This window comes from Pipra filicauda, unplaced genomic scaffold, assembly GCF_003945595.2.
Source record: "Pipra filicauda isolate LSUMZ 115617 unplaced genomic scaffold, ASM394559v2 scaffold8_size5757611_pilon, whole genome shotgun sequence".
Classification (NCBI taxonomy): domain Eukaryota; kingdom Metazoa; phylum Chordata; class Aves; order Passeriformes; family Pipridae; genus Pipra; species Pipra filicauda.
In genome coordinates, this window is record NW_024105087.1 from 4,402,574 (window position 1) to 4,427,630 (window position 25,057).

The 25,057-nt window shown below is 39.2% G+C and overlaps 1 protein-coding gene across 3 annotated transcripts in view; it reads right to left on the reverse strand.

Moving 5' to 3' along the window:
- Positions 1-25,057, reverse strand: part of PTPN13 (protein tyrosine phosphatase non-receptor type 13) — a 117,580-nt gene that overhangs the window by 19,942 nt on the left and 72,581 nt on the right. The window contains exons 1-20 of one of the 3 annotated variants that reach the window (XM_027721113.2): positions 24,380-24,575; positions 21,665-21,884; positions 20,109-20,183; positions 19,825-19,999; positions 18,886-19,039; positions 18,593-18,731; positions 18,019-18,171; positions 16,661-16,843; positions 15,314-15,476; positions 11,222-11,645; positions 10,957-11,054; positions 9,052-9,105; positions 8,491-8,583; positions 7,057-7,164; positions 6,333-6,464; positions 5,632-6,098; positions 4,560-4,703; positions 2,791-2,884; positions 1,916-2,001; positions 880-1,042 (exon numbers count right to left, since the gene is read on the reverse strand). In XM_027721113.2, the coding sequence (XP_027576914.2) occupies positions 880-1,042; positions 1,916-2,001; positions 2,791-2,884; positions 4,560-4,703; positions 5,632-6,098; positions 6,333-6,464; positions 7,057-7,164; positions 8,491-8,583; positions 9,052-9,105; positions 10,957-11,054; positions 11,222-11,645; positions 15,314-15,476; positions 16,661-16,843; positions 18,019-18,171; positions 18,593-18,731; positions 18,886-19,039; positions 19,825-19,999; positions 20,109-20,183; positions 21,665-21,838 (3,079 nt within the window). In that variant the 5' untranslated portion in view covers positions 21,839-21,884; positions 24,380-24,575. Of the gene's footprint in view, positions 1-879; positions 1,043-1,915; positions 2,002-2,790; positions 2,885-4,559; positions 4,704-5,631; positions 6,101-6,332; positions 6,465-7,056; positions 7,165-8,490; positions 8,584-9,051; positions 9,106-10,956; positions 11,055-11,221; positions 11,646-15,313; positions 15,477-16,660; positions 16,844-18,018; positions 18,172-18,592; positions 18,732-18,885; positions 19,040-19,824; positions 20,000-20,108; positions 20,184-21,664; positions 21,885-24,379; positions 24,576-25,057 lie in introns of those variants that run through there. The other 2 variants (XM_027721110.2, XM_039391028.1) reach the window with 2 other exon arrangements.

Below are 25,057 nucleotides of genomic sequence, written 5' to 3' on the forward strand. Positions count from 1 at the left end.
AAAGAAACATTAACTTATTATTTCCTACAGCACACTGGCCATGAATAAAAGTGTCTGGCGCTCTTATTCCAGACATGACAATGAGCAATCTCCCGCTCATGGGATTCTCTCACTTTATTGAAGAAAAGTGTTATCTAAAAGATCCCTCCAAGGTAAAGAGGACAAAAAAGCTGATCATGACTTCTCAGTCTGTTTGCATGCCCTAACAACATCTATATACAGAAAGGCAGAGTGTCTCCGGAATATTATTCACCAGGAAGTCTGTTAAGGAGCCTTTTAAAGCCCAGAGTGACACAACCTTTCTGGTCTGGCAGACAGGATAAATTCCATGCAAGAAGACCCAAAGGTATCTGCAGTGGTTACACCATCTGGGTAGGCTTCCCTTCACTTCTACAAGTCACCAGCAGAAGAGGCTGAAATATGTCAACCTCTAGTCAGCTACACAAATCCCTCTGGTCTCTTCATGTAGCTCTTGATGTCTTCTCTCATCTAGACAGGAACTGCAGGACCTACAGAAGCTCTCATTTATGTATAAGTAGCTTAACCATCCCTTGGCACTCCTTAGCAGCATCAGATACAGCAGCACCTCTCTTACTCCAACCTTGCTACAGACTCGGCCTGTAAGACCGATGAAATTGGGAAACAACAAGAAATAGTGAGGGAGGGAACAGTTAATAGTAGTTAAACAAAGTAACGAATGTGTGAAAGGCAATCTTAAAAAGAAATGCAACAGCACAAAGGAAGAGACTGCATTATGTGCAGGGGCCTGGTATACATTCCTACCAGCTCCATCTCCTGTTGTTCTAAGAATTGAAGAAAAATATTATGAAAACTAAAGGATGCTTTGATAGCTAAGACAATTGTTCCATGTGACCTGACCTGCAGTGACAAAGCTGTAATCTTTGGCATTCGTAGATTCTGCCGCTGGCTTCTCCTGTGGCTCACACTGCCCCACCTGATTTAGAGGTGTGCACTGTGTTGTTACTGGAGCGTGAGCCTTGGCCCCTGAAAGCTGACCTTTTTCCAACAGCAGATGCACCACCTAAAGAGATGAAACATTTTCCAGTTAAATGGCAACAGTCAGGGAGATAGCACAGTCCACAGTACGTGTTTTATTCTGACTTGTAAGAATAAGTTAGAATGTAAGTCCTAAGTTTTACAGCAGCATATTTTATAGACATTCCCCTCCCCATATAACCTCCATTTTTTCCTTATTTTAAGGGCTGTTAAGTGAAAACCTCCAAAATACACTAGTGGACTTGCAAGATACTTGCCAACACAGAGCAAGAAAGAGTTTTCTTCCAATAAAGCTGTGAGGGTGTTAAGAATTGTCAAAGATAGCATCATTTTCACATTTGTACAGGGAATAAAGTTAAGAGCATTTTACAAAGTGAATACAAATAGTAGTCCTTAGCAGTTCTGAATGTGTACATTCACTGGTACTGCACACACCTCCACATATGAAGCAGCCACCATAAACAGCACTATTAAATGAGGACACGCCATTGACAGAATCAAGTGCTATCCAAAAAGACCAAGACTCAGGTAAATCTACCAATGTAGCATGCAAACACAGCTGCATATACGAAGGCCCTTGTCTCCTCAGTGGTGCAGACCTGTAGCATGCTGCTACACCAGCTTTCCAACTTGTGTACCTGGGCTTCCTTCCTATGAAACCCATGAGCTAGGAGAAACCAATTCTATACAGACCTCACCTGCACACAGAGCCAGAATTTCACTAAGGGTGGGTAGCAAGACCTGAGGGCCAGGAAGTCAGGGAGGCTAAGAAAAAGTACATCTAAAGTAACCAGACACTGGGGAGAATTCCAATCTCTTTCTGAGAGAATTTCCAGTCTCTTTACACTCATGAAGAACCAGTTTACTACAGATAGGAGTAGAACCAGTAGCCACTTACCTGTCCAGTGTTTCTCAGAGTTTCAACAGCTTGCTTATGGGTAGCACCTTCCAAACTAATCCCATTGACAGAGAGCACGCGGTCACCTACAAATGATTGATTAATAATTTAAGAAAAAGTAGGCAGAACATCACCTATAAAACATATACGATGCACAAAAAGCTTCAAGTCAGCTAACAAGGACAGTTATTTATGCAAATTCTCCTTCCTCTCCATACTCTGAGTCAAGAAGAGAACTCTGCAAACAAACTATATGGTTGAACTCAAAGGTCTTTTCCAATCTAAATGATTCTATGATTCTGTGGGATAATCCCATGTCAAAACTAGTGTTAACCAACAGAATGACAACCTGTCACAGACTCTTTCTAATAAAGAAATCTTAAGTCTACAGAGAGAATTCTCACTTCAGTAAAGAATGTGCCCTGGCTTACAAACGAGACAACCCATAACAATTACAGCATTTTCTGTATCAAGTTGCCAAGCATGCCAAGCAAGAAGGCCACAAATAATACAAAGCCCTCTCTCTCCATGGCCAGAACAGAGAAGCATTCTCTGTTAACACAAGCTGCTTTAGAAAATAAAAATCCCGCAGCTATCTCCTGTTTTTCCACACCACAGTCTCAGCACTGCTGGTTCTGCAGTTGTTCTACACTATTTTTTTAATGTTCATCTGCAGAATTATCAATTTAATATTTAAAATGACAACTGCAGTAGCTTGGAAGAACAGCTCTTCTTCCCAGTGAAAAAGGTACAATGACAGGAGGCAAACAAGAGGGCTTGTATCCAGGCCACAGGATACTGAACTGTCCATCACAGACAGTTCCCTGCTCTTTTTTCACTTCAAGGAGTCCCAAGTGAAAGAATGGAAATATTACCTTTTTCTATTCTGCCATCTGCTTCAGCTGCTCCCTTGGGAATAATTGCTTTCACATAAATACCACCATGCTTTATGCTAGTATTTACACCACCCTAAACAGAAAGTAAAAATAAGATTGTTAGTCTTTTTGCAATTAGAATTCTTAGTAATTAAACACAGTGTCACACAAGGAAAACTGTACTTAGGAAGCATTTGGGCTACTGGTACGTATTAAAACCAGGTAAACTATCAAAACCAAAATGTTACACCGAGTCTGTTCTTTGCAGTCATGCAATTTACTATAAATGAAGTTGGGGTGGGAAGACTGTAAAAACACAATGCATGACAGTGCAAATGCACCCAACACAAACAAATGTCCTTCAGCAGAAATGTGTGTGCATTATGTCAGACTTCACATGCTTGCATGCATACCAAAGCTCAGAGATGTGCAGGAGCACAGCATGCCAAAGCAGAAGATGCACACCCATGCAGTGTCCTACTCCAATACAACTTCTCTGACGTAACAGGAAATTAAGGAGTGCTGCTTTCTCCTAGCTCAGACAAGTTAGAAGGTCTAAGCTGAAAAAAATCTGCTCAAACTGAACTGACATTGTTTTTGGAGGGCCTTTGCCTTTCTGCTGATTGCCAGGGGCTGGACTAGATGATCTTTAAATGTCCCTTCTATCCCAAACCGCTGTGTGATTCTGGCTCACTGCTGCTCCACAAACTTGGAGGGAAGAGGGAGACCAACAGTGTATTAATGTTCACTCTCAAAGCACATAGTGAAACATGTGAAAACTTAAAACAGTTAATTGCACACCTCTCCTCATCACCACCGTACAGGATAGGAGGGTAGGGGCAAGAATGGAGGCTGAAAAAACAAAGGTCCATAAAGACACCACTTGGTCACTCTCTAAGGGAAATCTTTGCATCAGCTGGTATCTTCTAACATCTTCTACAAACCCAATGCACACAGCAGGCCTGATGCTGCTCAATAATGAATTCCTGCTGAACCTTTGTTCCTCCAAGTTATAAGCTTGACAAAGCAACATGACTTTGAAGAGTCTGGTGACCAATCCACCAGTGAAAATAGCTGAATATTAAAATACCAAAATGTATTTTTCAATACAAGAACAGAAGCAGCGGAAAATGTGTGCATTTCAGATATAAATTATTCTCTTCTTCTCTGAAGTGCCACTCTGCAGTACGACAGGCTCTAAACATAAAACCACCTTCAAAGTCTTATAGTCTGAAAAGAAATTAGTCTTTAAAGACATATTTTTGTCTTGTGTTGCAAGAAAGCAGTGTCAGCCAGGTCTCATTTGGATCTGAGTAGGTTTTGCTTTCTGCCTTTTATCCAGCAGAGGGAGAACATTGAACACAGTATATGTGTGTGAGCGTGCATGGATACTCTTAAATGACACTACCACTTCCACTGCCTGCGATGTCAGTCAGGGAGGGGCTCATTTCTTTCCTTGTAAATTTGCCACAATATTAGGTAGCAAGGGACAAGACCATCTTTCTTTTTGTACTCACAAAGCAGCATCTGTGATAAGAGTCTATAAGGACTTTGGGGCTCCACCATAGAATAAAAAACAAGAATTACTTAAAGGGCAGATGACAAGAAAAGGGATATAAAATAGTATTGCTTTTCAGCTTTGGTAAGATTAATCACACATCAGTAAAACTATATACTGAACAGTGACTTCAGAAAGTATTTTGCTTCCTTGTAATTTAGCAATTTAATGGGTTGCTGGGAGTAGAGAAAAAGAGAAAACATCTAAAAACCTTGTCAAACAGTACCGTGACACTTATTCCCAAGCCGTTATCTTTTTTGGCTAGTTCAACCTCAAAGATATCTCCAGGTTTAAGAAGTGCTGCAGTAACCCTTTTAGAATTCACTTTGTTTGCTGTATTCGCTGAGAAAGATTCCTTTATTAAAAAAAAAAAAGGAAAAAGAAAAAGAAACAAACAAAACAAAAAGAGACAATGATTTGCCATTAGAACAGATGTTTAGAGCTAAGACCCTAAAGGGTGGGGGTTTTAGTCAGACACAGCCAGAAGGAGTCCCCGTGGCAAAGTACCAATTAGTAAGACTCTTAAGGGTCACTAGCACAGAAATATGCTTGGCATTTAGCAACCAAGTCTTTATTGTCAAAGTGACTTGGTCACAGAACACCAAAACGACAGTATTTCAGTATTACAGCAGCCTAGAGCCTGTTGGATTAATTTACAGGAGGTGCCACAACTTACTTGAATAACCTCCATCAGCTGAAAAGAGGAATCACTGTAAATTGAAAATTAATTTGCAGTACTTGCCACTGTGCACTTTTGGAAAGGTGAAGCAGCAGGCTGTCTGCTCAGAGCATGGCTGCTCGCTGAACTTTACTACGCAAGCAGTTTTCCACAGATTAGATCAATCCCAAAAGACAATGAGTTCTACTGCTACCCACTCCAAATGCATGACTCCTACTTTAATCTAGGAAAAATTTCATTTATCTGCCAGGTGAATAAACTTACCTCTAGGGATGGTCACTAGATTATGATCATATTGGACAAACACACAAAATTGAAAGGAGGTTTTCTACAGCCTCAACAAGTGCACTGTATGTTCATCCCAATGTACATGCCCATCTCGTGATATTGGAAAGCTGGAAAGTTGTTTCAAGTTACTGAAGTGATTTTCTCCATTTATTTTGAACCAAATCACCAAGCTATTAGAAATTAGCTGTTAGGATTTGCTGCACATTAGGCTAGGCTGTTCTTCCCCCACATCCTTTCACCTTGCTGACACCCAGAGACAGCTAGTTCACTACCGCTACCATCCTGATGGGAAATATTCATATGAAATCCACTATGCCTTTTTAGCTGGCTGTTGCTCCTGACTGCCAGAGTAAGTTGCTTCATCCATGTCAGAATCCCCTCGGTCAGAATATTCCACAGGCTCCACTACCCCAGGCCTTTTATTTTTCGCTCGAGTACTGTCTGATGAGGATCTTCTCTTCTCGTTCATTTTAGAAACCCCAGACTGGAAATCACTGTAAAGCTGAGGATCCTGCTGGGCTCTGCCACTCGCATGTTTGCCAAAGAAGCTGGTTGGCTGGCTCTGTGACAGGCTGGCACTCTCAGTTCTGGAATCCTGGGAGCTCATGCTTCCATCTCGCTTGCCTCCTGACAAGCCAGACAAGCTCCCCGAAACAGGCCTCTGGTGACCACGGGACCGGTTGTGTTCTTCGGAAGAGGACTCTGCCTCATTGTCCTGCACCGACGATGGCCTCCTCAAATAACCCCTGCTTCCATTACTGATATGAGCAGTGTTAGATGATGCTGAAAACCAGGAGACAAGACAGACATCAGAAGCTGGTAACATCTTATCTACAGCATGACACGAATTTCTCAGCTTACAACCACATAAGGTTTTACCCCTTCATATTATGCAGAACACTTTCTGTTTACGCTGCAACTGGTGTGTCCTCACCAAAGGTTACTTCATCATTCTGCCTCAGAACACAATTTCAAGCACAGATTAGCTTGCTTACAGAAGTGACTGCAGTTCCATACCTTTGGATAGCTTGTCCTTGGGCTGAGAGATAACAAGTGTCACATCTTCAGGTGCGTTCTCCAGAATTTCCAGTGCTGCGTGGTGGCTGACACCTTCTAAACTCGTGCTGTTTATGGATATTAGTCGGTGTCCTACACAAAAGGGTTTGTTTAGATACAATCTAACACCTACATTTTTATTCATCAGTGAGAATGTGCAGTACAGATCTGAAAACCTGTACATAATGCACGGATTAAAAATTACTAAAATTCAAGTGATGCTGGAATAGGGAACCAAATCCCAAACCAAACCACAAGAACTGGTCACAAATATTTCCTGTTTTTAAACCAGACAAACCTTTCCATATTATGATTTGTACTTTTTCCTTCTCCTCCCCCGCTATAGTTATGGGTATTGTTACATTCACTTTTTCCAAAATCAAAGTATGAATATTGAGTTTTAAAAATTTTAAATTATAAAGCATCTGTAACAGAGACAATAGAAAATAAAGCCCTTTATATGTAAGTTTAATTTTCTGTTACTTCAAGCTTTATCATTTTTACTTACATTTGAATGATTTTTGGTTTTTTATAGTTTAACAAAGAGGTATCACTAGTTTTTCAGAAGTTATCTGGAAGGTAACTGAAGGTGAACATTGTAAGGGATTGTGACACCCACAGCCATAGTGGAATTGGTTTGGCCTTTTCCTACATGTATACACCTCTTGCTATTTACACTATTCACCTGGTTTTAGAGATCCTTCCAAATCAGCTGGCCCTCCAGGAATAACTGAATGAATAAAAATTCCCAGATCAAGTTTCCCTGTCTTCTCTCCACCGACTATTTGAAAGCCTACGAAAAAAGGTCCAAAGCAGGCCACAGTGTCAGTGATCACAGCGTAGCTTAAAACAATACAAGTCCATATTTCAGAGCAGACAAAAACTTAGTCATTCTACGACATGTAAAGTAAAACAAAACAATACATCTCAAATTTAAGTCTACATGAAAATAAACAGCAAAGTTTTTTGATTAAGCTTTATTGCATACTCTGTTTTGAGCAATTGATTCAGACTTTGTCTCCCTGGCTGCCCAGGACACTCCAGCAAAGGCTACAGAAGACAACTCCGGCAAGAGATACATGTACAAACTGATGATATTAAATGCACATTCACTGACCAGATGAAATTTATTTTCTATTACTTAAAAATTTCTGGTTTTCTCCCCTGTTAGATGTTTCATGTAAATGTTTGACTCTGGTCTTAAGATCTGAGTTTTTCAACTCCCTGTTTTCTTTTGAGACTTCTAATCTATTTTTGCTCATTCTACCGGGGAAACCTGGGAAGGAAGTTCAAGAAGAAAAAAAAAATATCAGGTCTTCTCTATTCCAGCTAAAACAGCAAAATACCACAAATTGCATGGGGAAGAAAGAAGAGAAACAGTGCATTTCTTCTAAATTTCTTTCCTTTTTGGTCAACTCTTAAGTTACGGTGCAGTGTAAACACTAAGTATTACTGTCTTGTAGGCCTTTTCCCCCTCTTCAAATTTACACTACAGTCCTATTTTGAATGACAGACAGAACAATGTCCTTAAGGATACTTTAGAAAGCCTTCCTAAAGCACAATACTGACACCAAATTTTTCATTACTCATACAGCGAAAAATTATGTGGGTTTATGAAAAAAACCTCAGTGGCAGAGGAAGGAATGGAATGTAAATGTCTCATCTCCCAGGCTTCTTAAACCTCAAATTAGTGTTCCATCTGATATTACAGGAGTAAGAAAAACACTCCACAATTAGCTCATAATGGTTTTATTATGTCTTTTTTTTGTTCAGCTGTCACAGTTGTGAGGTGTCCACACAGACAAAATTCAATATTGAACACAGAGATAAACTTTAAAGGTTAACTTCTAGGATGACTAGCTCGCAATGTAAAGTATTATCCTACATTTACAATATGGAAAAACTGAGAAACAAACTTGCTTAACATCACTCAATACATCACCAGCAATAACTATCAAAATAGTCCAGGTTTCAGCATGTTAAATGCCTTCAAAATCCAGCTACTGTCTGCACTGCTTTCCTCAGTCCTACAATAAATACTTAAAATACAGACCAGAAAGCTTTATTTTGTTTTTGGCTTCAAGAAATACACGTCAACAACAATTTTAAAGCCACTTACCTAAGCCCAATTTTTCATCCTTTTTCAAGTTCACCAAAGTGATCTCTCTCTCTGGTGTGGCAACTCTGTTCTGTGTTGTTTGCAGAGAGTCAACTGTAAAGCCAACATTTTGTGATCAGACACTAGCTGAACACTTCCCTTCAGGTTTGCCTTGAAGTTCTTTTCCATTAAAAAAGATTACTTCTCTGATAACCTGAAAAGCTGTTTTGATCTAGTGGGTCCAACTTTCATCTTCTAAGTCATGTCCAAATACAGAAAAAAACCTCTACCACCCTTATAACTTGCTCCCACCTTCAGCAGTTAAAATCTTTTATTCCTCCTAAGAAAAGCACCTGGCATAGTCTCACGGAGTGACAACACAACTGAGTCCTAGAATCTTCAAATTTATTATTCTCAGTTCAGCAAAGTGTTTAGATCTGTGTTTATGTGCCCTGCTCAGGTTGGGAGGAGGCAAACACATTGGTAAAAGAAGAAACAGAACATGTGGAACAATGAAGCATTTTACAAGTGACAAACAAACTGACTGACTTAATTCTACAGGTATATCACTTATCCACTTACCGCTCTCTTTCAACGTTGCTGATGACAGATTTTCTGAAGTATTCATGCTAATACCTGTGACATGAATGGACATATTAGATGCTGTTATCAATTTTTTTTTAAATACAGAAACTATTAAGAAGTATTACAGACTTACACAGTACAGATGGGCTCGTTCACAATACCAGATTACTTATTTTAAAAATGAATAAACATAAAACTAGTTTTGCATTGGCAAATCCAAATTACTCATGTACTTTGGTTGTAGTTCAAGGTTCAGATAGATGGCAGCTCATGCAAAGGCAATGAATTAAAGGAAGGACAGAGGTTTGGCCTTTACAGCCATGATTAACTTCATATAAAATTAACGGAACTTTAAGCAATGAAGTTAAAGGCTGAATTTTCTAACAGTATTGGACGAATATGCTGAACCTAATAAACCAACACAACAGGATTCCTGTAAGATTTTGTAAAGGAACAAATAAGCTGCTGCAGAAACAAGCGACTTGGACTATTTCTATTTAAAATGGTTTGCATATAGGATCATATTTTCTTTGAAATCATCAATGCCAAGCAAATCTGGCCCTACTTTAAAGAGAATAAAATAATAAATATACCAAGTTATAAAAGTAAATGAGGTAGGGTGATTCGAGCTTTTTGGGAAAGCCTTTTCCAAATCTATGAACCCTAAAGTTTTATCTGATGAGTTTCATTACACAAAGAATGCATGTCCCCCAGCACAGGCAGTGTGATTCAGCAGGACTTTCTGACATGTAGTTAATATCCTTATCAGAACTGATGCCCAGAAGATTATGGGTAAGCACATGCTAACATTAACTGTAAAACTAAAAGCAACCAGACACTACAGAAACTGCGTATCTCATCTCACTCTTCAGAAGTTTATGCTCTCAGTACTGAAAAAACATAGTTCTCAAGTCAATTATGGTTTAAAGCACAGTGGGGGCAGATGTGGTATGTTACACTCTGCTTTGTTTGCTTTTTTTCCCTTTTTTTGAGTTTGTTTATACTGACCCCCGTCCCCATAAACCTAACCTTTTTCCTCTTTTTCTGTTCTGTAACTGCAGCAAAGCAGAACAGCAAGATAAGCTTGCAAATATTTCAGTCATTGTAGTTTCTATTGTTATAACAGGGATCCTTCTAGAACCAGAAACTGATGACACACAGGTATTAAAAATTAATGTTCAATAACCCAACATGTTAGTTTTAAGTCTACTTAGCTGCTCTGAATATTTTTTCTTTTTTTTTTTTAATGTGAACTCTGTATTTTTACTGCCTAGTAAGACTACTTGTGTGCACTCCAATCCTCGCCAAGAAAACGAGGTAAGAACATCTGGCTTACCTCACTACAAAAGTGTTTTTGTGCAACACCCAATGCACTGCAAAAAAAATTGTACCTGATTCATTCCATCTGAACAAAAAAAACAAAACCAAAAAACCCTGTGCATTAACTCAGAGGCACTAGTTAACATCCAGCTTATAGCTGAACTGAGTCACTTCCAAAAAACTCACTCCCTACGTCCTCTCCACAGAGAACACTAACAATGTTCAAGCTTGACAAGCAGACTGTGAAGACTAGCAAATTATTAAAAGATCCATACAACCAAATGGCACGCTGAAGTGCCAAAACGGAAGATGTTTTCTGCAACAGCATTTACTGTTAAGTACCAACACTTTGCACACCTGTGTACAGACTGGTGTTGACCAAAGGAGGATTTTTTTGATTCACTGCAACAATTACACAAGAACAACAGGCAATATGCCTGGATTGCTTTAACATTTGATACTCTGTTCCCATTTTCAAATCAAAATATTACCATTGGTTAATAAATATATCAAAGCATTACACCCAAAGCAATTTTAGAGGTTAGTTAGTAAATACAGTAATATCATTTTTTGCATGCTGACCTACAACATAGGCTTGACCGGTATCTTCAATGGATGATGAGTCTGATTCATTTTTCTTTCTTTCAGGGCTTCTACTTAAACCTGCATGAGATTTTGAACTTAAAGGGGAGAAGGAGAGAAGGGGAACCAGACAGAGGGAAGAGGAAGTTGGGAGAGGGAAGGATCAATGTAATAAAATAATGGTATGAATAATAAATCAAAACTGATGCAAAATGTACATTGACTGTACACAAAGATACTGCAGGGTGGTCAGAGAGACTCTTACTTGCTCGGTTTTAGTGCTCCCGCTGCTGATCCAGTATCAAATTTTGGCATTTGCTGAAAGACTCTTCCCATTATATCTTCTATTTTTTTAGGGGAAGAGTCCAAAGCAGTAATAATATTTTTCTTTTGGGGGTAGACAGAGATGTGACTCTGACTCAGATCGTGAAACGACTTGCTCATAACTCTGGGCCTTTCCTCCCATGGACTCTTCTCATTCTTGTCCCTTGAAGAGCCAGGAAGTGGCTGGAAGAGTGAGAGCTCAGAGCAGGACAGTCTCTTCAGAATCTCTGCTTGAACAGACAGGGGTCGAACGGCGAGGCGGTTCAAAGTGCTGCTGGCCAGGCTGCCAGTACTGATGGCTCGTCCCATGTTGAAACCTTTGACAGAGTCTGCATGAAGATTTAGGCTCCTAAATGAAGCCCTTTCTGTGGAAATTAAAAAAAAAAAACAAAAATAACCCCCAAACAATTTAAGTTATTCAGTAGAGCTAGTGTGACCTCCTTGTGTAAAGCATGCTTTTAAAACAACCAACATAAAATACATCTTCCCTAGATGCTTAGAAGTACGTACCATGATCAGACACATATAAACACCCATCATGTAGTTTGCTCAGGAAGCGAAGTTTGGAGTTCCTGACACTACACTAACCTGATTGTCTACTATAGCAAAGGCCAAAAACACAGAATAGCAGAATATTTATCCCTTTATTAGCATGAAGACTCACATTCCCTGTTAAACTGCTGTGCCTTATACACAGGCACATGATCTCTTTCTGCAAAACAAATAATACCCTCAGGCCAAGTGACCTGGAAGACTACACTTCCTTTAACCTCCTCATACAAGCCTTCTCCAGAACTTGAACAAATAGGGTTCCCCCATCTCCACAGTATCACATCCTACCAAACTTCCATCTATTCATTGCTTAGTTTTCTTCACGAGTCCCTGCACATTTACAGTACAGCTGCAAGGTCATGGGGGCTTGGCAGCATCTCTGCCTGGTTAAAGAGCATCACTTCCCTCAGGTGCACTTGAGGACCTCCCTGCCAGAAACATCCTAAGCCTTCTAGCACAGAACAGAAAGTGTTGACTGGGGTTTGCCAGACTTTTTGACACATTAACAAGGATTCCCTTAAGCAGCAGAGAGAGACAGGTTTTGGACTGTAATTAAATTACTGTCAGCTGAGTCGTGGGAACTGTCTGGGTGGATGTTCTTAGCTGAAAGTGAATGCAAGATAATACAACTTAGTCTAACCCCCATCTTAATTCAGAGCAAAGCTGAGCAGGGCTCATTTCTATTATCCTAACTGCCTCCTAAGGCTAGCAGTTAAGTTCCTGTGGCTTGGCTCTCACACAGAAACTTGATAAGCTGTGGCAACTTGTTGGCTGGTTAGACACTTTAAAGGAAATCAGGCCACCTGAACCCTTCATAAACTTCACTGATGTCTTGGAATGGGTTCACAAGGAAGTCTGAGGAAAGGCAATCCCCAGCTGCATACATATTTCTGATTTAGGATTAACTGGTATTTTCTTTAAACCGTACAAACATTTCTGAAATAAGCTGCTCTAGGAAGCTGCACTGTAACTTAAAAGGAAAATATGTGTACTTTTGGTACACATCATCCATTAGCTTTAATGGTAAATACTCTGGCATTTAGGAAAGAGCATATTTGGCCAATGCAACCTTAGCCCTGCCATTCCAAAAGACATTCCTTCCTCCTAATACCTAGGGCAGGAATTAACTCAGCAGTAACTAGTAACAGTAACAGGCATACAGATTGAGCAGATTTAGTTGTGGAAGGTATGTTTTTCTCCTTTTTAAAGGTGAATTAGTACACAACTGCCACTTTCTTATCCACACCAAACACCTCCTCTAGCCACAGCCACCAGATTAAATGAGGTACAAAAGAATGATTTTCCCCAATCAGACCAGAAATCCACAAACCCCAGTTTCCTGACTCTGATAGAAAGTATCAGTAACACCTGCTCTTGCTGTGTTCCCATCCTGGGGAAGACTACCTTAATAAAATATTCTAATATCTCTTCTCTTAACACTGTATTTACCCTCTGCAAACATCAAACTGAATTTCTATGGATTTCAGATGAATACTTTCACACCTTCTGCCAACCCCATAACTGAAAATTCTCATGTGCTCAAAACTAATTCTCCATAAGGTTGACTCAACCCTCACTTCATTTTTGTGGTTTTCCATATGCCCTTTCTGGAACCTAAACACTCATCTTAAAACTCAGTGCTTGGTTCTGTTCACTGCATGGCCACAGAAGTTGTGTAAAAAGGAAACCACCATTCCTCATGCTATAGCTTATCTTATTTCTTATATACCATAAAACTGCTAGTATTTTTTCTTTTTTTTTTTTTTTTAAACTTGTGTCTCATCTCCTCCTATTCATGCAGAAAGATTATTCAAGAGGCATTTTCCTTCTATTTTGCAGGTCTAAGTCTTTCTATTATATTTACATATACTAAAATGGTTTCCCCCCAGGTCACTGAAGACATTGTGCAACAAGTGAAAAACATGTCATGTACCTCACAGGGGCTATAAAGGCCTTATGCCTCCATTCTCAGTTATGTTCCATGAAAATTTGTTCACTGCCACTATGCATGCCAGGCCTTGCTCCTTGTCTCAAAATATTTTTCCCATTCACTGACTGAAATCAGAGTGAGTCTCGCAATACACTGCAATACTGTATTTCTAAATAATCTTCCAAAGAACAATTATCTTCTGTACTCTGCTACTCCACCTCATGAACACTGCAAGGCACATGTTTGTGTTCACTATGTTGTTAACCCAGATCAGTAAGGTTATGACAAAAGCAAATTTTTTGGTTTAGTTGTTTTTACTTTTAATAACCAGTGTAATGGAATTAACCATAATGCTGATTTTTTTGCTTCTGATTATGAATGGTTGGCAGAATTTGAGACCTCTGAATTCCAGGTGATCTGCACTGCACAGAGGCAAACTATTGTTTTCCAGACTCCCATGGCATAACATACTCCATCTGTTAAAAGCAACCAAGTCTGCCTAGCTAAGAAAGCCTCTCGTGTATGGCTTTTCTCTGCAATTTAGGATAAGCAAACACTAAATCAGAGAATGGCATAAAGACTTTAAGTCACTTGGTCTATTTCTCGGTCTGAAGTTGGCTGAGCCCAAGAGAACAGAAAAAAGGTTGCATAGTTGCCACATGCCTTTTCCCACACCCACCCCTTCTCTCTATTTTTTTTTTTTTAAATTAGAGATGGCAATATCTGCAGCAATGGGGTCAAACTCCATCCCAGCTACACTTGTGGAAGTCTGGATTAACAGCAACTGGAATGTAGACAGATAAAAACAGGGAACAAAGAAAGAATGAGCAGACAGACTGACCAAAGCAGCACTTCCAGACCATGCTGAAGGCCAGCCAGCCAAGTGAGCTCTGCTCCAAACAGTGAAGAAATTAGTATACAGGGTTTTTTTTTTCAATGATTACATTCTCTAGTTAATATTTTCTATCTAAAAAGAATGTCTTTACATTTCCTATTTTACTCACAAATTATGAATGAAGTGGCAATTACAAAGGACATAGTATCAATGTTGTTCCTAAGTAGGTCCACGAAGCATTATGTGGAATAAAGAGAGTTATACCCACAGTTTAAAGATGCAGCATCATGAAATGCTCCCAATTTTATCTGTCCTCCCGTGATCACACCATTATATCCATAATTCCACACTATCAAACCAATTCCTTTCACATTAAGCAAAAGGTAAAAGTCCTTTTATCGAAATATCTTGATGTTATTTCTTTAAAAAAAAGGCCATTAATCAAAGGGGAAAGTACTATTAGTGAGCTATTTGTAGATTCCTTTTAGTTTAGAGGAGCTGCTGTGCCAGCTTTGTTGTGTTCTCCCAATTCCTTTCCCAACTCCCCCTAAACAAAATCTAAACAAACTTAGCTAGTAGAGTCTCTCCATAGTATAAACCCTCCAAATGTAGAGCTACACATATGTAGCACTCAGAATTACTGAAGTTCAGCTTTTCTCCTTACAAAAATACATACAGATTGCTATTAAAGACCAACACAGTATCAGAGTCCTTACCAATGTCCTGAGTGTCTTGATTGCTCTGCCTGGTTCTCATCTGTAGCTGGAACTTATGCTGGGAAGAGCAGAGATGCAAAAGGTACTGGCAAGTCTTACTATTGTCAGTCTGAAAGGCATGCTTGATACCATCTGATGTGTTCTGCAAAGTTATTTTCTTCTTCTACACAATGGAGAAAGAAAAAAGTTGAAGACAATTATTTCTTTTAGCCTACACACAATTTTGTATTTGCTTGTGCACAGTTACAGCATTCAAACTTTCCTGAAGCAAATGATGCACTGATGGGAGATATTTCTGCTAAAATAGAAGTTGAAAGTAATTTGAGATTTACAAAGTATCTCTTTAAAGCTACTTCTGGGCTAGCTGAGATGGTGCTTTATTATTATTTAATCCGTCTCTGTTACTGTTGGTGCTGAGTAGTGACAACCAGCCCTATTACATCTTGCAGGATGGGGTTTTCAAAAGCCCTGAAGAAGTCATATGGGGTGCTGCCACTCAAGAGAAAAAGAACTAGACGCCCATCTAATTATGAAATCTACCAGTTAATGTTCCAGGTCTTGAATTTATCTTTTAATAATTTTTAAACTTCAGTTTCTCAATTCTAGTTAAAATCATATGAAACATGCTGTAGCTTTTCAATAAGGTATCAGGCAGAATTAGAAGTACTGTTTTCAATACCTACATAAAGGTAAGCACTTGAAGCTCAATGCCTCATTAAAAACTGACACATGATCACCAGATTATGATGCACCCACTGAAGTTGGCTGGTATTGTCCAGATCAAGTGTCAGCCTCCGTTATCTGTGATCATTTAACTTAACTACTCTTGGAAATATAACAACTTAAAAGCAACACAGGTATAACTCCTACTGAGTACTGGCTTTTTCCAGTACTCAGTCCTCTAAAGCAGGATCCTCAGTTTGGTGCTCCTTCACCATCCATGCCCCACACAGCAGCATGGGCAGATTGCCCAGAAATGCAGTAAAGGGGCAAAGCTTCTCCCCAGGCTTAGAGTAGCCCTTGATCTATCCTTGTAATAGCTCTTTCCTTAGAAGGCAGGGAAGCCGCATATCACATCAATACAGATTTGCCAAAACACAGGTGCTAAACTCTGTTCTGAGGCTGGAATCTCAACAGCATGGAATGCAAGCTAATAGAAAGAAAAAATCTCTAAAACATCACAACTCCCATTTCAATCCCATAATACAACAGCCACACAAAATGCAGTCTGATTATGCTGTTAGAATGGCAGCCAAATTTGCAAAAATAACGAACACAAGGTTCACAGTAAAGGGAGACACAAATACAGATGTGTAAACAGAGAGAGAGGAAAAGAGGTCAACTTACACTAAAGGATATTTTCTTTGTCTCTCTCCATGGGAAGCGTAGTACAGGTGTACGGGCACCATTGTGAACTTCAAAAATAACAACTCCTTTGCAGCACACTCCCAGAAGGATACCTGTTTGGGATCTCTTCTCAGGCAACACATGATGAAGGTGAACCCCATATTCTGTAAGCCTCTGACACAACTGTACAGATCAATGCAATGAAACTTCTATGAGTATGAAGTTAAGGCCAATACAAGTTTTCATACCTCTGTACAAATATTATACTTCTCTAAAAATATTTTCATGTATGTATATATGTGTAGATTTTAGTAAACCAACTGTTATCAAGTAACTGTAACTAGCCAGATGCACTTGTTATTGACACATTTTTAAACCACAGAACTAAATTAACATTGCAATTCTGTGATTACATTAAGGTATCCTAACCACCAAAAGATGCAGTTTCACTCACTTTGCACACCCAGTCATTTGTTTCTGTTGTCTCTTCACTACTGGTGTAAGGGACTGATGTAATGAAATCAAAGGAGGGAATCTAATTGCTCCCTCCACCCCCAGTAAGGCTGGGTTTAGCTAGGATCAAGTCCCCTATTCTTGTTTCCTATGGTTAAGTAACAAGAACACTTCTGTGAAATGATGAACAGGCTCAGAAGGGGCCAAGTCAGCCAAGTGCCTCTTCGTGTACTCAAAGAGATTGTGGAAGTACAGTGTGACTGTGGAATTCCAATGTAGTGGTTATTCGGTGTTTCGGCAACAAACCTTCACCCACCAACTCATTTGCAGTCATTGTATCAAGGTAGAATCTAATTATTATCTCAAAAGCAACAGCAGCAAACACTGTAATTAGATTTCTCAATGGTCCTTTTAGAAAAACCCAAATGTATCTGTGATAATAGTTTTCCTATCACCTTACACAGTACCTACACAAGAAATTCTCCTTGGCAGTGCTTCCATGAACAGTATTATCTGTAAGAAAAGTTTTCATAATTTAAATATTTTTTTCTCCTCTAAAGAAAGCACAAAAGATATGGGGAATGCAGGTTGTGCTGCCTCATTAACACAGCTTCCTTCAGAGTAAACACAAGAATAAATAGTTGCTTGTTTTAGCATGAGCTAAAACATGAAGACTACTGATTGCAAAAAAGTGAGAGAACTTCCCATCTGCTACCATTTATTTTTTGCATGTTATGATGTGTCTTTTGCAAAAAAAAAAAAAAAAAAAATCTTTTCAGCTTTCTTCCTTTCAGTGTTACTCAGACTCTGAGCTGTTTTCCTGGGCTTTTGCTATCCATGCACCCATATTCCAAACAGGAAATTCTTAAGTTACAGATTAAGGAAGCGAATTGTTGCCCACCTACCTTCAGAAATTCTAACTCAGTCTCTTTTTCAGATGCACCCACGTAAGCGCTGTGTAATTTTGGCAGCTCCTCCTTGATGTAGGACAGATCCAGCTTCTCCATCACTCTCGCGGGGACATAGTGTTCTAGTCTGAAATACGACATGCCATGCACCTACAACATGAAACATTTTTGTGATGGCACCTCCATATACTGCCCTATGAGCACAAATGAAGCATAAACATTCATTCTGACAAAGAATTGTACGTTACAAATCATAGGATCAAATGATTCTGAGTAACGGGAGGGAATCAGAATCTCAGCCCTGACCCAGAGCTTAACTTCACATCAGTTTCTTCATATTCAAGCCTGACTCTACTTCCACTGAAAAGAAGGGGTTCAACACCCAGATGTTGAACTAAAGTCTGCAACAACCTGCGTTAGACTGAAAGAACACTTGCTCACAGCAAAACTTGCCAACAGCACATCAGCTGAGCTTCCAGTCCAGCACAGAGCTGTAAAGCATGTGTGGCAGATCACAGTCTTTTAATTAAGCAGCAAGATCACAGTTTCAAAGGTGAAATGGATGATGTACCTCTGCCTGGTAATCTCCATACTCAGCTTGGAGAGCTAGGGATGCTAATAACAAGGCTGTCTCATCATCACAGTGCATCCTGTCTTCTAGGATGTCCTTTCGCAGCTGTAGGTAATACTGGTGACAGGTCAGCGTATGCCTAGGACAGGAAAATAAAACAGAAACCATGAACCCCCCCCCACTATCTTTGGCACTCTTCCTGTTACAGCAAATTTCCAGTATTTGATTAATAGCCAGTTTTTGTCCATATATTTAGGGCTCAAGGGGCTAACAAAAAAAGTTCATACACTCACTGTATCAGACTGACATCATCCACAAAAAACTTTATGCGAAAAAACAGAGTGAAGTTGACAGGAGGCTTGTTCTTTTTCTTTGGTTCTTCTTTCCATCCTTCTGGAGCTACTTTACTTAGCTTTATGTCAGGATCAACGAAGAAAAATTCATTGTCTGCCATGAATGTTAAAGGGAAGCACATTGGTAAAAACATTAAAACCAAGGATATTTTCCAGCTGGAGGATAAAGACCATATTTATAACTCTAAAATCGGGTTTTGAACAGAAAGGTTTTCTCTTGACTAGCAATGACTTATAAGCACAATATATATTATAGGGAATACTGAATAGGGGCTGAAGACATAATTTTATAGTTATCCTGAAAACACCAATATGGAAAAAAAATATTAAGTTACCTTCTTTGATAATAGGAGCTAGGTTTTTTTTTTAAATGTACAAGTTCTTATCCCAGAGGAAATCCAAAATCTGTCAGTTCTTTCTTCCCTTACTATTTCTGTCCCATTTACATTTCTGCAAAACGTTTAAGAGTACCAGCAGCCTGCCATGGAGTAAGCCTGTGAGTTGCTAATGGCTTCTATGTCATGCCAATATTGTAAAGGCTACAGTTGTTCAACAGCCTGTGAGACAGGCCAACAAGAAACTTGGATTAGTTTTCCCAGAATGACCTTCTACCCAGTGGAGAAAAAGAGTATTCAACTAATAGCAAAAACTAATAGCTCAGGAGCAACACAGCCATCTCCCTCTGTAGCAAGAGCCCTCCTCTGCATCACAAAGGGTTTGCCTCCACCACAGGCTGCAGCATTCCCAAGCTGTACTAACAGAACTCAAAGCCCTTTTGTGTCCTCTGAGGGAGGTAGTCTCTGCTCATCTTTTCTCAATACCATGTAGCTAATTCCTCTTATTCTGTACCTGTCAAATACATCAAATCATTATTCTTACCTCTTAAAGTAGCCAATCCAAAGAAATGATGCTCCACCAAGCCAATATGGGCAACAACCATATCAAAGACATCTTTACATATTGTTTTGGTATCACAGGTCAGCTCCAGCTTCTGCCCGCTTAGAAGCATCACATTCACTTTTCGCCTGGTGTCATCGCTCTTTCCTTTCTTAGTCTGCATTTTGTGAAATAAAATCTCTCAACATTCACACTTGTGATAAAACCACGTTTGTTGGTTTCACACACTTCCCCTGCCTCAGATGGCTGAACAGCCCCTTTCTTACCAAGATAGACTTCGGTAGATCCAAGGAGACAAACGGCTCAATCGTCATTTTCACAAACTCTGGGCCGAAGAAATTCTGCAAATCACAAAAGAGTATGAATGAACACTGTGTTGCTAGAACAAGAGGCTGAGGCACAGTTAACTCCAAATGCAAAAGAGAAACCGAAGTCTGAAATTAGAAAATTGCACTGAATTCCTTCATTGAAGTGCTAAGCCTAAATAACACGATTTTGCCAGCACGAGTGCCAGACACCACCGGCAAGTTACAGTGTCGGTGACATTATTACACTGTATATTTTCCTTCCTTTGCCGGACAAAAAGCAAATGGTGGAGTATTTGTCTTCCTTTTAAATACATGGGTTGTATACTGGGACCATCTGGGCTTATCTTGGAAGGAACTGCCTGACAGCACTAAGATTTTCCGCACTGGTGACAATTCCAGCTTGACAAATCTCTGCCTATGACACACAAGTCTCATCTCCTGAAGACTGAAATGTTTCAGTCTAGTTCTATCTATCAAGTAGATATCCTGGCCAATTTCTGTCTGCCTGTAGACAAATAAATGTTCTAATAATTCACCCTATAAACTACAGGAGTTTATCTGTCCAAACTGTTATAGGAAGTCCTCTACGCAATACCCACTTCAATACCACAAGTGGGCCAAGATTCACCTTTTGAGGGAAAACCTTCATTGGCAACTGCCTACTACCTCCTGTGTACCAAATGCAAAACATTTGCACATAAACCTCTTAGGGTTTGGGGGGCAGAGAGGGGAACCAACCCGGTTAATTAAAGCCCACATGAACTAACTCATCAGAATGCTATGGATTGGAGACAGATACAGGAGCTATTACCCTGTATTAGGGCAGCAAATCCCTGAGTCTTGTTTCAAGTTTTCTTATCCTTATTAAAAGAAAAAAATGTCCAGTTCACAGAAAGTAGCAGCAGAGGGCATCAAGCCATCATCTCTTTTACACATCAGACATTCTATTTACCTATATACCTGTCTCCCTCTTTCTCTGTAATCTTATATTTCATTCACATGCCAAGAGAGCTGGGAAAGCAAAGGGGAGTTTGCATGGGGATTCAGGGTGAATCCCCATACAAACTAAGGGCCAAATGAATCCTCTCTCTCTTTCTTTACCTTCCCAATTTGTTCATTTAATAACCTTTGATGCTGGTGGGACACATCCACATTCCACTTAGAGAAATGCAAATGAAGTGGCTGAAAACACCACAGAATACAGGAGAAAATCTACACCTTACCTTTGTTAGGACGCTATATTGTTTAATTGATACAACTGTCAAGCCTTGTTGCCTGTTTTAGCATCTCTTGATACCACTCTAGGCTCTGCAGCCACTAATGGCAAAAAATCTCATAACTTCACCCTGTGAGAGTAGTCCTTTCTCATCAGGGCAACAACAAACACCTAGTATTTAATTGCTGATGATTATTTATTACAGGACCCAGTTCATGAGTCCCACATACTAGAGTTTCAGTCAAGCCACTGCTCTGTTTTGATGAAAATAAGAGTTCACCTGAGATCAGGGCATTACCCTCAGTTTTCTTTGTGTCATGGCTGTTTCCAGGGCTATTTCTCTCAGTGGATCTCTGGTGATGTCAAGCACTGAGGATCTAATTGCATCTCCTGGGTAGAGGTTAGGTCGAGACTGCCTGAGAGCCATTCTAGCCTGCAGTTGCATCATTTCTTCTTCCTGACGCTTCAACATCACTTCCTGACTTATTAGTTTGCCTTCAAATGGTGCTTCATGTTGCCTATAGGATAGTCAGAGGGGATGACAGACATTAATAGGTATGCCTAAGACATTCTGCTGCTTTAAGCACATTCCCAAGTGGAAACACGGAACACAAAAACTAGTTATCAAACAGAACATGGAACACATTTATTAAGCAGCCAGGAGGTTAGCCCTGTGCATCAATATAGAAACTGAGCAAACATGCCAAGTTCCTAGAGCTGCCTGTCATTTATTCATATTAAAATAAAGGCTCAGCTGCAGTGGAAAAAATACTTGACACTACCAACCCAGTGAATCAGCACAAAACCAGTGAGCACACAGGAGGAAGAAAAATATCAATGCTTTAAAAAACATCTTAATTTCTGTGTTCAAGCAGGGACTGTGAAAAAGGCATGCTCAAAAATATATTGTTAAAGAAATAAACTGAAATGATAGTGTCCTTTATATTGCTCCAAATACTTTCTATGTTTGCATGGGCCTGCTATTTATTCCCTGATTTCTCCTGAGCAGAAGTATAGCCTGAAATATTTACATAAATATTTCATATGTATTAACATTCTACATACTTAATTATTCTAAATATCATCCTCTAATGTTTTCATAATCTTATTTTGCTTAAAATAGTTCCTTTTCTTTTAAATTCCCAAGAACAGCCTGATTGATACACAGTCACCACAAAGACTAATTTAGAGTCTAAATTGATAATCTGAAGGAAAAGACAAGAAAAAAGCTAATAAAAACTGCATCAGTATTCCAGAAAAACACAGCAATCTATCCTCAAGTTCTTTTCTCAACAGCTATGGATCCCAAAAATCCTATCAGTTTTATTCTCTGTGGAAGGACAGAATTTCATGCCCCATTTTGGGTGAACAAAAGCCATTTTTTTATTTGAAAAATGAAACAGGTGGTTAAGAAATGAGAAGAACAGAGAAATCCAAGCAATTCTAAGCTCAGTGTTTACCATACATCTAAACTGAGTAATGAAAAACATGAAAAAGCAAAGAAAATGTTTAGAAGCCTGCATATCATTGCATTTAAGTTGAGAAATACAGATAAATTTAGAGTAAGTCCTGCAGTGATACTGATATACAGTCCTTTATAGTAAGGTAATCTACAGACTCAAAAAGACATTCCATTTATATAACCTACTTTTCAATTCATATATATACCTAGTTTTCAGAAGAACCTAAAAGATATGATTGATGAGTGAGAAATCAGTTAATAAACCTGTCCAGACAGTACAGTTTTCTATGCTTGGTGGATATGATTTCAAATTCTATTTTCATCTTTTTACAAAATTACTAATGAATACCAGTATTATGAACAGTGCACTACTTTCTCTTTATTTTTTTAATAGTCAGATGTCATTGGTTAGCATATAAAACCAGCATTAAAATAAGAAATATACAAGAAGAGAATGATGCTTAAATGAATTTCAAATGAAGTTTCAGGGAAGACACAAAGTAATTAAAGAAAAATGTATTAATGTAAGCCCACTGTTCTTTCCACTGTGCAGGGCTTTCACAGCATTGTTTCCCTTCTCCCTCCTCTGTTTCTTTCTACAACAGACTTAATCACGTGCACCTAAAAGGACAAAGTAATGAGGAAAGGTCTCAGGCCTGCTAAGACATGTGCACATGCTTAGCTTTCACCATGAAGAAACCTATTAGGATTGACATATATGGGAATATTGACAATGAACCAAGTTAAATACACCCACAAGAGCCCTTCAGATCAAGGTCTAAGGATGGGCTCTGAAATAAAACAAAAACAAACACTTTCTGAACATAAATATCTATGAATTATCAAAGACTATAAGAAAACGACAGACATGTTGCAACTGGCTCTATCTGAAAATGCTTGCTACTGTGAAAACATCTACTGCAGAAAAAAAAATCTTGCCTTTTTAATAACATACAGCTCTGTGTAATAGAGGCAATGAAAAGTTTTTGTCCTTAGGTTGCTTTTATCATCTTTGTTGACATGTGCTAGTTTCTCTGAAAATTGGAGTGGGTGTGGGGTGTCCGTGGAGGAAGCTCAAAAACCTAATGGTTTAAAATTCTTCCTAACTTAGCACTGTCACCAACCATAAATCTGCATCCTTCAGCATCCTGGGTAAGCAAAATTTACTCTGGCTTGGTCAGACTGCCAGTTTTCTATGGGGGGGTTACAGCACGATTCACTCTTTAGGTTCCAAGACAAGGAAATACTGTTGACATATATGGGTAGAGCTCTTTCGTGAAGTTCGGAATATGCAAGTATTGTTACTCCAACAACAACAACAACAAAAAAGTCTAAATTACATTCCTAGTAGATAACATCGTAAGAGTGTGTTTTGTGTGGTGCTTCATCAGACAAGTAGTTGGCTGCTACTCTGTATTTTCAGCAGTGTCTGACTGTAAATGAGAACCTCACAGTTACTTATTAACCTGAAGATGGTAGGGGAGCAGTCACCTGGAAGGCTGATGCCTTTAAAAAAGGGAAGAGAATTAACTCTTCCCCTAGTGTACTTACCAAGAAATTAGCAGGTATTGGATCAGAGAAGGAAGTTGGAAGAAGGGAAGCAGGTAGGCATTCTCTAATGATTAGTGCAGTGGAAAGGTCAGGAATGGACCGAGAAAGGATGGATGTCTTTTGGTAAGGTAGGAAGGATATGAAAATGAAGTCTACTGGAAGGAAAAGGCAACAGAAGGAAGAGATCCATGTCAGCTGCTGCTCCTAGAGAGAAAAAGGAAGAAACAGTAAAGGAAGAAAAAGAAAACAAAAGAAAAAAAAAAGGGAAAAAAAGGAAAAAAATAAGGAATATAAGAAGCAAAGAGGAAACAAGAGACAAGCCATTGCCACAAGGAATGCACTCCAAGAAGTTTAAAGGATAACAACAGTCACAGACCACGAGAAGGGTTTGAATATACTCTGGCTGTACATCTATGGCTTCTGCTAATTTAAGAACAGGTCACCTCTCCCAAACAGCACAAGCTGCTCAGCTTCACTGCTCTCTTTTTTTTTTTAAAAGACTCCCTCAAATACAAATCCCCCTATTTGATTTACAACTCAACTTTATAAGGATAATTCCGTGGATAATTACACAGACTGACTAAGAACATATCACAGGATCAGAAAAATTAGTATGTACTGAAGTACAGATGATATCTCTAACAGAGAGTAAAACACCGAAACATGCTCCAAAGTGCT